This window comes from Pongo abelii, chromosome 9, assembly GCF_028885655.2.
Source record: "Pongo abelii isolate AG06213 chromosome 9, NHGRI_mPonAbe1-v2.0_pri, whole genome shotgun sequence".
NCBI lineage: Eukaryota > Metazoa > Chordata > Mammalia > Primates > Hominidae > Pongo > Pongo abelii.
The window spans coordinates 124,117,646-124,133,097 of record NC_071994.2 but is presented as its reverse complement, the minus strand read 5'-3'; the positions used below and the strand labels follow the sequence as shown (position 1 = coordinate 124,133,097).

General features: G+C 46.9%; 1 protein-coding gene across 12 annotated transcripts in view; it reads right to left on the bottom strand.

Annotated features, from left to right (window-relative positions):
* Positions 1–15,452, bottom strand: part of GRIK4 (glutamate ionotropic receptor kainate type subunit 4) — a 472,259-nt gene that overhangs the window by 84,675 nt on the left and 372,132 nt on the right. For all 12 annotated transcript variants that reach the window (XM_054525265.2, XM_024255906.3, XM_054525260.2 and 9 more), the window contains one exon: positions 3,648–3,755. In XM_054525265.2, coding sequence (XP_054381240.1) covers positions 3,648–3,755 — 108 coding nt within the window. The remainder of the gene's footprint in view (positions 1–3,647; positions 3,756–15,452) is intronic.

Genomic DNA, 15,452 nt, shown 5'->3' with positions numbered 1-15,452 from the left:
AGCCACTATAGGCACACACGCACAAGAAAAGAGCCAAGGCTAATAGTTGTTCGAGTTGTACTTACCACGTTGTTAAATGTCACCTCACATACTAGTGTCCTGCCTGCACCCCACCCCTCATGAGCACGTGCACGTATGTGAATAAGCACACGTGCACACACGCACAAATCAGGGTGACTTTCCCAGACTAGCAACAGGACCCTGTGGACTTGGCATAGCTGTGGATCTGTGCCAGAACTCTAAGCACGGTGTAATTCCCAGCTCTGACAGGCTGGCGGTACAGCCCCGCCACTTCCCCATCTCCCTCCCAAAGTCTTGCTGGCTTTTAAGGGACACCCCTACCCTGTAGGAAGGAATTCCTTCACTCAGATTCTAATTATTGAGCTCCTACTTTGTGTCAGCCCCTCTACCTTCGAAGAGCTGTCATCCTAGAAGGGGAGGTAAAGCTTTAAACAACAACCTCTAATAAGAGAAATGCGAGGGGCAGGGCAAAATGCTGGAGACAAGGAGAGGACAGGAGTTAGAGCAGGGAAGGCTTCGTGGGAGATGTGACATCTGAGCAGAGCCTTGAAGGATGCATAGACATTTCCAGCTGGAAACAGAAATTAGAGGGAAGGGTAACCCAGGCATAAGGAACAGCATGTGCCAAGGCAGGGAGGGGCAGGATGCAGCGAGCAGGTGTTGAGCCATCCAGTGGCACTAGACCCCACGCTGCATGGGAAGGAGAATGTGAGGTGGGCTGGGCCTGGTTACGAAGGGTTATGTCCCAAGGTAAGGAGCAGCAGGGCCTGGGCAGTGGCTGAAGGATTGTAAGGAAGGAAATGCCAGACCAATTCTGATTTTCAAATGGCCACGCTGACAGGAGGGTTGGGGGACAGGCAGAGAAAGAAGGGAGCCTGCCAGCAGAGTATGGAGCGGCTCCAGAGAAAGAAGTAGAGGGGCCCCGATCTTGGATTAGGGCAGGGGCTTTGAGGATGGATAGAAGAGGACAGATCCAGAAGTTTTTTAGAGACTAAGAAGACAGCGGGAAGGAGGTCCCAGCAATCACACTGGGGGCTGCACCCCCTCCCCCAAAGTGGACTCAGCCAGGCTGTTCCCAGCTCTCTGCTGGACAGCGACACTGCAACCCTCTCATCTTTCCGGCATTTTCTTTTTTTTTTTTTAATTTTATTATTATTATACTTTAAGTTTTAGGGTACATGTGCACAACGTGCAGGTTTGTTACATATGTATACATGTGCCATGTTTTTTTTAATTTATTATTATACTTTAAGTTTTAGGGTACATCTGCACAACGTGCAGGTTTGTTACTTATGTATACATGTGCTACACCCATTAAGAAAATGTGGCACATATACACCATGGAATACTATGCAGCCATAAAAAATGATGAGTTCATGTCCTTTGCAGGGACATGGATGAAACTGGAAACCATCATTCTCAGCATTTTCACACTGGTTCAGATAAGCTAAGGCTGAGCAGAGATGGGCATGGGTGAAACCCTGGGGGCTGGAACTGCTCTCTTAGTCCTTGCTTCGACAGCTCCCTCTGCCAAGAATACCCCTCCCCCGGCAACCACTTCGCTGTGTCCTCACCTCCACCAGGTCTCTGCTCAATGCTCCCTTTCTCGGAGAGGCCACCCTGACCACTGGGTAGCAACATCACCAACCCTCTCAGCACCCTGGGCCCTTCCCAGCTCCAGCTCTTTTTCCTCAGCCTTGCCGCCTTCTAATTCAATGTTTGACAACATTGCTTTTTACTGTCTGTCACACATTCCTTGCTGGAATGTAAGATCCTTACAGGCAGGGATTCTTGTCTTTTTGGTTCATGGATGCACTCTGAGCACCTACAACAGTGCCCAGCAAATAGCAGCACCCAATAAACAGTCATCGCATAAATAAATGAATGAATGAAAATGTTCAGTGATCCCATCTCCTAACAATGAAGGGAAACTTAGTAGCCTGGCATTCAAGCTCCTAAGCTCTACGGAGCCAATCCACTTTTCCGGCTTATGCCTCTTCCCTTTCTTACCAGTGTCTGTTTCTCAGGAAAACCTGTACCTTTCAGCTTTTCCTGAACACCTGACAATGCCCTCCTTCATTCACCTCTCCTCCCCACTCATTCCCTGTCTTTCAGAGCCCATCGCTAATGCCCCTTCTTTCCTGAAGGCTTTGCTGACCTCCCCATGGGAGGGGACCTCTCTCTCCTTGAAACCCCACAGCTCTAGGTGTGCACCTCTTTCTAGCTTTTATCTCCTTCTGTTTACAGATCAATCATTTCAGCCCAGGGCGCCTGGGTCCCAGGAGTTCATAAAGGTAGTGATGGAGGTCCTTGAACTCTTTTCATTATCTCCAAAAGCCTAAAAGACATGGACATATTTGCAGACCTTGCACAGTTAGCAATGATAAGGCTGAGGAGGCGAACTCATGCATCGCCTCTTTCCTTTGGGCTGCAATGATATCGGTGTGGTACCACTGGCTATCTCCTGCTAATAAGATGCTGGGCCAGGCAGGGAAAAATGCTTTAGATTAGTTAAAAGGGGGAGGGGAGGAACAAACTAATTACTGCTTAATACATGTAGCTGGTTTAATTGACAAATCTTTTAAACATAAGGTCTTCAGAAGGGAAGACAAATAATACCTTTGGCCATGTATGCACTTGACTTATCCCATCCACTAACGTACAACCCCAGGATAGAGACTAGAGCTGAGTCCTACTCATCTTTGGTCTCCAGGACTGGGTACAGCACCTGGCACATGGCAGGGGGACAGGGAAGGGAGGGTGAACTTGGCAATTACTGAATAGAAGAGAATCAAATAAAAAAGGGCACATGGTCTCTTGCCCTATAGATTCTTTTTTTTTTTTTTTTTGAGAAAGTCTCACTCTGTCACCCAGGCTGGAGTGCAGTGGCACGACCTCGGCTCACTGCAACCTCCACCTCCTGGGTTAAAGTGATTCTCGTGCCTTAGCCTCCCAAGTAGCTGGAATTTCAGACGTGTGCCACCGTGCCCGGCTAATTTTTCTATTTTTTTTAGTAGAGACAGGGTTTCGCCATGTTGGCAAGCTTGGTCTCAAACTCCTGGCCTCAACTGATCTTCCCACTTCAGCTTCCCAAAATGCTAGGACTACAGGCATGAGCCACTGCACCTGGCCTCTTGCCCTATAGATTGAGAACTCTCTTTTTACCACCTGGAAATGAAGAAACAGGCCATGTAAACCCACTGACATTCCCATGTCTGCTTCAGGATGTGGTGGCGGAGGGTCCTGTTTTGTACACAGCAGGCACCCAGCAAGGTGGGCTGCTGGGAAGGGGCAGGGGTCCGCAGGGTCTGGATCCAGCTTCCCGCTCTATGTCATAGGTCCCCTTCCCTTGCTCCTGCACAGTTGCCCCAGCTGTCAGGGTGCCCCCAAGAGGCACCACAAACTGTGGTGTCTCTCCACCCCAACCCTCCCCCCACCTGCTCTGGAACTCATCAAATATCATTTCCATATGAAACAGCAACTTGAGTGTAATTATGCTGTCATAAATTGGGCTCAGTGCTGTGATTAGAGCTCCCATCTTCTGTTCAAGGGGCAGCCTGTGAGTGCTCAGAGCCGGGGAGGCACCCCAGGGAGCTGCAGCTGGGAGCCCAGGAGAGCCCACTTACCAGGATGGTGGTGACGACCAGGGTGGTGTTGAAGAGAGTGTCTGAGATGTTGGATGCATAGAGGTGGCTGTCCATGCTGAGGCCCTCTGCCACGTGCCACTGGCCGATCTGAGGAGACCAACAGAGAGGACTGGGAAGAAATGGTGGCCTCCAGAGCTGGAAGGAGCCAAGAGGCTGACCTCTGCCTCCAGCTGGGCGGCATGTGAGCAGGGAGGGGTGTGGAGTATGGAGCAGGGGGCTGGACTGCAGAAGGGAGACTGTTACCCAGGGTTGGGGGGCTGAGGGAAGTGGGGGCTGTAACAGTCAGGGAAGAAAGGAATAAGGAGGTGGGGGAGAGGTGGGAGAGGAAAATGGAGAAATAAATCAGGAATGAATGCAGTTTGGTGAAGTTCTCTCACACAGAAAGGAATGGAACATGTGGAATCACATTATTTTGAGGTAGGGATGGGCTGCAGAGCTCTTTTGATCGGCCTGCCTTCAATCATTTCTGATTATCAAAATAAGAACCAGAAGGCTATACTGGAGAGAACTATGCCCTTTGATAAACATTTGCTGGATGGCTGAATGAATGAATGAATGAATGAACCTAAACAGGTCTAGTCCAGATTGAGTCATTTACTAGCTGTGAGAACTCAGGCAAGTTATTCACATCTTTCAGAACCCCAGTTTCCCCATGTATAAACGGGGATGATAATGCTTGTCCTGCCTTCTCGGAGCTTCTCATGTATGTGCCAGTGGGTGTTCCATTATTTACCCAGACCCAGGAACACAGATCTCAACAGTGAAACCTTAGAAAAGTGACTGAACCTCTCTGAGCAGGTTTTCTCATCTAAAAAATGGGGGATAATAATAGAAACCTCATTGGGTCATTGTAAGAATGTATTTAACCTGGCACTCAATACATGCTGCTTTCCTTCCACGTTGTCTTTCGTTTTCTCTCTCTATTGTGTTTTGTTTCCTTTATTTTGTTTTTATTTTATTGTGATAAGAACACTTAATACGAGATGTATTCTTTTTTTTTTTTTTTTTTTTTTTTTTGAGAAGGAGTCTTGTTCTGTCGCCCAGGCTAGAGTCCAGTTGTGCGATCTCAGCTCATTGCAACCTCTGCCTCCCGAGTAGCTGGGATTACAGGTGCCTGCCACCATCCCCAGCTAATTTTTGTATTTTTGGTAGAGATGGGGTTTCACCGTCTTGGCCAGGCTGGTCTCAAAACTCCTGACCTCGTGATCCACCCACCTCGGCCTCCCAAAGTGCTGGGATTACAGGCATGAGCCACTGCGCCTGGCCGAGATGTACTCTTTTACCAAGTTTTTAAATGTACAATACATTACTGTTGTCTGTCTCATTGTCTCAAAGACCTCCAGGTGAAAAAAATCCACAACTTACTCAGTTCTTCATTCTGGAAAGTTACTTAATTCTAAACTCAACAGCAATGGGTTTTTAGATTGCTTGTTTTTCCCAACGGATCTCTCCTTTTAATTTTTTTTTTTTTAATAAGACATGGGATCTTATTATGTTGCCCAGGCTGGTCTTGACCTCCTGGACCCAAGTAATCCTCCCGCCTTGGCCTCCCAAAGTGCTGGGATTACAGGCGTGAGCCACCACATCTGGCCAGAACTCTTTTTATACATATAAAAATATACACACACATATCTATATACATAAAATCCCAATATATCTCTACTAGCTGGAGCCCCTGGCAAATCATTGCTGTTGCTGAGTGTTTTTAGGTGGGCAGCCAGGAGAGACGGCTGGCTAAAAACGCAATGAAATGCACACACCCTTCTCTGCCAGGCTTCTGCAGGCATCAGCAGCAGCTTCCCTGGAAGACCCACACAAGTTCCACAGATGCCATGTGGTTCTATTCTGCAGAGCTCGGCTCCGGGTTCTTTTACAGAATTCCCAGCAACAATAAAGACATGTTGCACCCTTTCCCGCCGCCCCCACCCTATGGGGCCAGAGGATTGAGAGTGAGAGGGAGCGGCTCCCTGCCTTCACAGTCTGGAGAAAGTGGAGAGTGTGGATGGCAGGGCCAGCCAGGCCCACCCCAGACCATCAGCTGGGAGCTCTCGTGGGCCTCCAGTTCCAGGCAGGAGCCTTATGGTCTCTACAGTTGGGCCTTTCATGTGGAAAAGGGGAGATGACCAAATGCTCCCGTCCACGCCCTGCAAGAATGCCACCTGGAAAAGGGTGGGTAGCTGTCCCCATCTCTGCAAGGGCAGCATGGTTCAGTGTGTGTTCACGTTCCTTTTCAGTTTACAAGCGAGGCCTCATACACATCCATACAACAAGCCCCGTTTTACAGATAAGGAAACTGAGGCCAAAACAAAAGAGCCCACCCAACTTGCCTGAGGTCACAGAGCCTGTCAGCTGAGAGGCCTGAGCTTTAAGTCCTGCACTCTTAAGCCCAGATGAATCTTCCCGAGGAAGCCTGCCTGATCATCCTGTCTGACTCCTCCACCATTCAATCGCACATGCTTGTTTACCTATGCGTCTTCCCCACGAGCAACCTGTGTGGCTCAGGACAGCAGGTGCTGGCCTTATACTTATGCTTGTACCCTTGCTCTGGGCCTGGCCTTGGAAGCGGGGGAAAACCACTGTCTATCAGCAGATTGCTGTTGTTGGTGAGGCGTGGGCAGAAGGCACTGTCTCTTTCTCTGAGCCCTCCTCTGGCTTTGGGAGCTCCTATTGTCTCTCAAAGGGACCAGCCAGGCCACGTTATGGCCTGAGATTCCCCTTCCTCCTCCTGTCTGCATGGGTGAGAGATGAGCTGTTAGGTTTCCAAATGAATGCGGAAAGGGTAATAGTTACTGGACACCTGATATGTTAGATGTGTCAAGCCTATCATCTCTGAATTCTCCCACCAACCCTTTCGAGTAGTTACACGTGTTTCTGTTTTAGTTATGAAGAAACTGAAGCTCAGAGAGGTTTAATGGCTTGCCTAAGGTCCCCCGGATGGCAGGTGTAGCATGGGCTTGAACCTAGATCTGTCTGACTCCTGATTCTGTGAACTTTCCTGTTTCTGCTGCTGTCTCTTAGGTTGGGGATATGAATGTGCCCCTCACTTAAGCAGGCCAGGCTAACTGGGGAATGGCTTCTAGGGCCATTCCATTAAGAAATCCAGATAAATAGCTCTCTTCTCCTTGGTCTTGACACTCCACAAAGCCAGGTGAAATTATTGTCCTCAAAGAGGCTCAGTTTCCCTGTCTGAAAAATGGATAGAATTGGCCCCCAGTGGTCTCCTAGGCTGGGAGGGGCTATACTTAGGCAGAAAGAACAGAAAGAGCAATTGGACTAGATGTCAGCACTGGGATGTCTGGAACAGGACTGAACTCCTTAGAGTCCTTTCTGTCATCCTAAACCTCATACCAACAGAGCCAGTAAGACCTCAGCTCCCCGCTACTCACTTTCCCACCTCCACTGTTCTCAAGGGATCTAATCCTCACTAACCACTTGCCCAAAGAAGCCCTGGCCCCAGACTCCCTGGTCTTACCCAAGCCATGAGATAGGTAAAAGCCAGGGGTATAAACTATATACCCAGAGCCAGATCCAACAGCCTGAGCAACGCACTTTCCCACCTCCCTCCTCTGGGGACATGGCAAAGAGACTAATTAGCCCCCAAGCTCCAGTCAGGAAATGAATCCCCCGCCCACCCTCCCATTAGCCCCCAAGAAATTAATAAACTTATCAGATCCAACAAAGCGGCTTGGCAGCTATTACCCAGTGCAATCTAATTGCAGAAAGGCAGTGGGAGGGAAAGGGAGATTCAGAGCCAGGTGCCCTGGGATACAGGCTAATTGCCCCACCCACTGGGCACCCTCGAAGCCACACATGTGCCAGGAGTGGGCAGGAGACATAGCTCTTTCATCACTGACAATATGTGGCTCTGACTCCAGCCAAATCCCTTTGCTCCACCCTGCTGACACCTGCCCCCCAAACCTCCTGTAGGAACAGCTGTTTTGTAAGCCGCTTCCACATGCCCACATGTGCAGGCTTGATTTTGCTTCAAATAATGTCTCTTCTTGGCTCCCTCTATACTTTCTGCCTCTCGCACGTGCTCTGCCTTTCCACTGTTTAGAGGCCCCAGGGGTTGCAGTGGAGAAGGAGAAGGTATGGATTTGGACAGGGCCACTGCTAGCCTACATACAGCATCTTAATGCAGATAAGAAAAAAGCATCCCTCTGGGCTGATGTGGCCCTGCCAGTGCACCCTGGGAATGCAGAGTTCGAGCTGGACTTCATCCTTGGGCGTTGCACAACCAGAGCCACCAATGCAAAGTTGGACAGGAGTTTAACCTGGCTTCTCTGCTGATGAGCTATGTGAACTTGGGTAAGTTAGTGAATCCCTCTGAGCCTGTTTCCCCCACCTATAAAATGGGGATTAAAATAGTAATTATTACCTCATAGGGGTTCTTAAGATTAAGGGAGATGGTGTATGTGCAAGGTACTGTGTCAACCCTTATTAGTTTTTAATACCATTGCCCAAGGCAGAAGGTGGGATCTCCTGTGTGCTCTGTGAAAGGCTTCACACTATGCGCTTTAGTTGATTAGGCAGATTAGGACGGTGTCTCAAAGTATAGTTCCCAGACCAACAGTATCAGCATTAGAAATGCAAATTCTCTTCTTCTCTGAGATGGACATTTGAAAAACAAAATTAAAACTGAAAACAAATGCAAATTCTTGGGCCCTACCCCAGAATGACTAAATCAGAAATTCTAGGAGTAGGGCAGGCTGCATTAGAGCAGAGCAGAAAGACCAACTCAGACGACAAACAGGATGACAGAGAAAGGTTAGGGTGCAGAGATTAACAGTGCTTCAGTGCCTGCCCATGCTCAGTTAGGAAATGTTTACAAACTGGCTCTCCTGGGGGAAAAAAAAAAGACCCTGATGTGTAACATTTGCCAATTTCTGTGGTGTAAACACACCCGCTATGGCTGATTTAAAGCTGCCAACATGATGTCACCAAGCACAGAGCTGGGAACGGATGTGTACAACGGACTCTTGCAGGCTGGGGCAAGCCGGCTCCAGCACGACTGGTGCCCGCCATACTCACAGGGGCTCTGTGCGGGGCACTAGAAGGTGATGCATACTAATCCCATTGCCACCCCCACTGTATTCATAAGGAAAGCAGGGTCCAGATAAGTTAATAATTTACCTAAGTCGCAGAGCTGGTAAGTAGAAAAAATAGTATTCCAAACAAGGCCAATGGCTGCTTAATTGGTTCCACAATATTTAAAACAAATGTGTAGTCCTTCTACCTACAGATTCTTAATGCCATTACAAGAAGCATTTTATGATAGGAGTGCCTAGTCAAATATTAAAATTTAGGTAAATATAACCGATATGGGATGTGTTTGCACGTACATAGAATGTATCATTTACCCAACATCCCCAAGGGACACAGGTGGATATAAATTAATAATGATCTTGCTCCTTAAGCATTAAAATTTGGAACAGTTTAATTATTTATTCAAAACCATTGTTTCCAAAACTCCTTTCTAAAGGAATTATTATGTTCCTCTGTCGTTTTGAACAGGGAGCCTGTCTACCTTAATATGCAGTGTTATCATTATGAAGCCAGTTATTACACTGTGCCGTGATACAGTGCTACCCTTGGGGTTACTGAAATGTGGAGGGCCACTGCCTGCAGTTCTGCACTTTTATAAGTTAATTTGTCTGCTTCTCAGTGTCTGTTTCTTTTCTCACTGTGAGCCATCACTTCTTGCTCCTATTACAACTGCTGTCTACAACTGCTGTCTCTGAGCCTCTGTCTTTCTAGGACCCCTGGGTAGAGCAGCCAGTGACCAAGCTTGAAAGAATTTTAAGGAGAGCCTAGACAAGGGGGCTGATGGGGCCACAGGGTTGTAGTGAATGGCTCTGCGACATCAATAGGGGCTACCCATAGTCCTTTGGAAAGGTGATGACTGTACAACTGAATGAGTGCCAGGGACTTGGATTTGGTCTGTCGTGTGACCCCAGGTCAATATAAGCAAGCTGGTCACTTCTGCGGCAATGCACTCCAGAAAGTCCTGCACCCAGGGGCCAGGACCACAGGGGTCCTCTGGGGCTTCCTGACAGAGGCTGGCATCAGGAGACCCGCATTAGTACCTGGCACTATGGCCACAGGTGGGTGACCCTGAGCAAGTCAGTTAATTTCCTCGAGCCTCACCCCTCCCCAGCCTCCACCCTAATCAAAATCCCCAGTGACCTTGCCTGGGACTAGAATCCACTCTGGGCCTCCCTGTTCCGTTCTTCACACAGCAGCAGCCAGTCATCACTACCAAATCTCACATACACGCCAGTCCCTGCTTAAAACCCTTCAATTCTTTCCTATGTTGGCTTAAGGATAGAGACCAAAACCCTTACTATGGCCTGCAAAGCCCCATGAGGTCTGTCCTTTGCCCGCTCTCCATCCTCTTCTCATGCTCTTTGGTCCAGCTTTACCTGTGCTGCAGCCACACCTACCTTCTTCCCACGTTCAAGTGCAACAGGCTCCTTCCCACCACAGCCTCTGCACATGCCATTCCCTGTCTGGAACTCTCCTTGCCACATGAACCCCTGCCCCCCAGCCCCTTTCAGCTAGTTTAGGAGTTGGCAAGCCCGGGACTACAGGTGGAATCCAGCCCACTCCCTATTTTCTGAAATAAAGTTTTATTGGAACGTAGCCCCGCCCATTCATTTGTGCATTGTGACTGCTTTCATCTACAAAAGCAGATTTGCTCAGAGCCATGTGACCTGCAAAGTCTAAATATTTATCATGTGGACCTTCATAGAAAAAAATTTGCTGAATCTTGATCTACTTTACATCTGTTAATCCCCTCAGGCTTCAGCTCAAAGGTCGCTTCCTCCAGGAAGACTTTTCTTGCTAATCCCTCAAAGTCAGACTCCTCCCAGAACCACATTCTTTTCCTTCCAAACATTCATCGATGTGACTATTGCTTATGGCCTATCTTTCTTACTAGATAATAAGCTTCCTGAGAGTAGGGATCATGGCCAGCTTTGACTGCCTTTTTATCCCTAGAGCCTGGCACAGTGCCTAGCTTATCACAGATGCTCAATAAAATCGAGTTAAGTGAATGCACCCGGAATATTGCCTATAGAATCTCATTTAACCTTCAGGCTATCTTTAAGAGGGAGTTATTTTTGTACTCATTTTACAGATTTTAAACGTCCTGAATCTTAGCAAGGTTAGGTCATGAATGTCCCCAAAGTCACATGCTGCTAAGTACCAAGATGGGGATGTAAACCCATGCTTTCTGCATCTCCAAAGCATGTGCTCCTAACCACTGTGCTATTTTGTTTCAGAGTCAAGACAGCGATGGGAACAGGCGTAGCACAGCGCCTGGCGTGTAAGCAAAGATGAAATGAACTTTGCCAAGTCCTTTCCGCTCTCTGTGGCTCGGATTCCTTCCAGGCTGCAGTCAGTGAGCCCTCAGGCCCTTTCCTATAGACCAGTCCTGGAGGCCCGTGGGCTCACCTGGGTGTCATCCCTGGGACTCGCACGCCCTGCTGCTGAGGGGGAGCCCTGGCAATCCTGCCTGCTCACACGCAGCTCTTACTCCTGCCTAGAATCACACAGGGCTGTCATTTTGCCACTTTGTTCCCTCTCAAGTAGGTAAAAAGAGATTCATTTTTAAAGCCTCGAGGGATTTCCTCACATCTTTGCCTGCATCCGTGGGTGTGCACGCAGCACTATAACATTTAATATTTTATGTACATTTAGATGATTGTTCTTTGCACTCAGCGGTGCCAGGATCCAGCTTCTTCCAGGGAGGCCACTGTAACCCCAAGGCAGGGTAAGTCCTTCAGCTTCAGACTCAGGTTTTACAAACACTTATTGATCACCTTTGCATTCTGGGCACTCAGCCATGTGCTCTGCTTACATAAATTTCCTCGATTCTGCACAACAACCTTGTTATTATTCCCACCTGAGAAATGTAGGCTTAATGGAGGTACTTCAGACAATAATACTAATGCTTAATGTAGGCACTTTCATACAAGTTTCTGTTGAATAAATGAATGAACAAATGAAAGTGAGACTCAGAGATGTCAAGCAACTTGCTGAGGGTCACACAGTTAACAGGAGATTAAACTGAGATTGGAACTTAGGTTCTATTTATTACTATACCATCTGGTTGAGTTAGGACAGGTGTATGTTGTCTTCACCTTAAGGCCTGGGCCTTCCCAATTCCTCTCTGATCATTATGAACTTGTTTACTGAATATAGTCCTGAAGGGAGTCACTTCAAAGAGCCCGTATGAGTGATCCTGGCCAGGGCCCAGAGTGGTTGCTTAGGAGCTAGCTTGGCACAAAGGGATTCAGAGGGTACAAGAGGACCCACATTTTTTTTCCTCCTCTCCCATGCATAAACTGTATGAGCTGGGGTAAGGCATATAACCTCTCTGAACCTTCTCCATCTGGAAATAAATGAACTTGCCTACCCATAGTACAGCATTGTTACTGTTGATAAGCAACTGAGATAATGTATATGATGGCCCTTGACGAGCCACAATAAGCCATGGGAACACAAGATAACGGTACCAGTTAATGGTATCATTGTGTATGTGGTGGGAATGCAGCCGGCCAGAAGTCAGAAGATTTGGGTTCAAGTTCCACCCTGCAACTTACTACTTGGTCTTGGGGAGTTGACTTTGCTACCTATAAGATAAAAATAGCTTCCCTTCCCTTCTCCCCTTATTAGGATGATCTGAGGCAATTACAGATGTGACAAAAGTTTCAAGGCCTATTCAAATGCAAGCTCTGACCAGGTGCAATGACTCATGCCTGTAATCCCAGCACTTTGGTAGGCCAAGGCAGGCGGATTACCTGCGGTCAGGAGTTCAAGACCAGCCTGACCAACATGGTGAAACCCCGTCTCTACTAAAAACAGAAAATTAGCCAGGCGTGGTGGCACATGCCTGTAATCCCAACTACTCTGGAGGCTGAGGCAGGAGAATCACTGGAACCCAGGAGTCGGAGGTTGCAGTGAGCTGAGATCATACCATTGCACTCCAGCCTGGCCAACAAGAGTAAAACTCCATCTCAAAAAAAAAAAAAAAAAGTAAGTTCTTTCTATTTTATTCTATTTCAGATCCTTGCTCTCCAGGGACATCCAAAGTCAGATGAACCACAACCAATGACTCTTTTTTTTTTTACTCTCAGGTTCAGGATACTAAGTTGAAGTTCTCACTAGGAAAGATGCATATTAATAATGTATTTGTGGCTTCTTGAGTGCACAGAAGTGATTTTGACATATGGGCAGGAAAAGTGACATTCAGGTGAAAACACTATGGCCAGGGATCCCAGGAATAAACTGAGATTGTTAGAGTTTCAAAGTCTCTTATATTATATAGATCTGTACTTTGAAATAAAACCAACTAAAAAGGTTTGTAATATTAGCCTCCATTGTGAACACCTTGGCACGAAGGAGTAAATGCTTACTGCATTTAAATCTAATATCTCCAATCATAAAGGTTTCATTCACAGAGGAGACTGAGTCATGAGTAAGCAAGAGCCCAAATGAGTCCTGGAGTGGGTGATCTGGGGAACAAAGGGAGTTGCTGAAGTTGGCCAAATGCTGCATTTTAGTAGCAGAGGGAACCATCAAATACGTGCTTGTGCAGAATAATGCTGAAAATTCAGGATCTAAAGAAAGCAATGGTAAATGCCAAGTGTAAGAGATCAAAAACAGGTCCAGGGAAGGCTGGGAAGACTCGATATCAAGTGAACTCTAACTGGGCTTTATTAAGCCTGCAACTCAGTTGGTCCAAGGCAGTATTTTGTTAAACTGTGGGTTGCAACCCATTAGTGGGTTATGAAATCAATTCAGTGGGTCAAGACATGCATTTTAAAAAGCAAATCTATACCTAGAATAGATCAGGGTGTAATGCACATAGCAGGGGTACTTTGCTTCACAAGCTTTGGTTTCAGTTACATATAGATGGATGTTTATGTGCATCCTGAATTGCAACCCAAATGTAAGTCATGCTCAAGAAGTGTGCAAATGCCTGGCATAAGAGATTTGGACACTCTATCTGTTCACTACTCTATCACCAGACCTTAGCCAAGTACCTGGAACATAACTGGTTCTCAATGAATATATTTTTTTGCATCAATGAACTCCTAGTCCTGGTTACTTGTTATAACTGAAGGACTAACTACAGTATAAGAAAATTATACAAGCTAAGACTTTTGAACACTTACCATATGCCAAGTACTGGACTAAAGGCTTTATATTTGTCATCTCATTTAATCTTCCCAACCACATTACAAGGGAAATACTGCCATCATCCCTGTTTTACAGATAAGAAAACTGAGGCTCTGAGAGGTTGGGTTTCTTGCCCAAAGCTCCATAGTTAATGCAGATTCAAACCCAGGCAGGTCCGCTATGCTACTAGATAGATATAGATACTAATACTAATAGATATTAATTCTATTGGGTTGGGACTATATAGTTAAAAACATTCAAATCCTTATCCTTTATCCATTGGCATTTGCCACAAGCGTTCCTGCCTGAGACCCCATATCCTTGAAGGTGGCCTTTGCTATCCCTTGTCTTTGATTCTGAGTTACATATTTAGAAGAGGATATGTAAATAAAGCTTGAGGAAGCGGAGGCTAGGTGGCAGAGAAATAAGCAGAGTGGGAGTTCTGGCTTCCCAACCAGCTCTGCCATCCACCACAACCGCCTCTGGGTGGCCCCACTCAGGCTCCTCACACTCCCCTTCCCCTGGGGTTTCCCAGTCATCCACCAAACTTCAGCCTGAATGTCACCTCTCAGGGAGGCCCCTCCCAGTCTTTTGTCTCCATCAAGACCCACATCACAGACTTGCGCATAGTGCCCTGAACTACTGCTTTGTAGCACTCATCACGTTTGTAATCATATAGTTATTTAGGTAATTATTTGTTTCACGCCCCTCTCCTGTACTAGAGTGAAGAGACTCCGTCTTGTTCACTATCATATGCCCAATACCTAGCATGAAGTTGGCACTTACTACATATTGGCTGGATGCATGAATAAATTCCCGTTTGTGGCCTCAGCTTCCAGGGCAGTGCCTGGCCTATACAGGGTGCTCAATAAATATCTGTTGAATTGAATTACAAAGTTCCCTTGGGCAAGTCATTTCTTTTTATCTTTAGTTATCTTACCTATAAAAGAAGGATATAGGCTTGCCCCTTCCAGCTGAAACAGGAATTCCTGAAAATGCTGGGTTTATTTATAAAGTGATGTAAATTTGCAAAGTGGCTTGGGGCAGAGCCTGAGAGAGATTGGCTTATTCTTTTTTACTTTCGTGAGTGTCAGCAACTCTTGTCTGAGTAGTTGCCTGAGCAGGCAACCCCAGAAGGCCTCAGACAGGTGACGGTAGGAGGCCACGGGCAGCACTGCTTCCCTGGCATGAGGGTGAGGCAGGTGGCCACTGATGTGAGCGATACAAGGAAGGCTCCTCTCCAATCTGCCACAAAACAGCCCTCTCTGAGCTCCATGAAATGAAGGTAGAAACAGGAAGGGTGGAACAGATGTGTGAACCCAAGAAACACAACTAAGGAAAAAGGAAAGAGGCTTTAGAAAGGAAGATTTCTGCCCAATAGATAGAAGAACTTTCCAAGAATGAGAGCTTTCCAAGATGGAATATACTGTTCCTGTAGGTGATGAGTTCCTTGACACTGGAGGCATTCAAACAGACTCTATGATAATCCATTTGCAAGAATCCAAGCAGCCAATTAGAGTGCTGGTCTAGAAGCCCTTTATTATTCTTTGTGACCCCAGGAATATAAGATCTGGATTCTACTTCTGCATCAGGGGAACC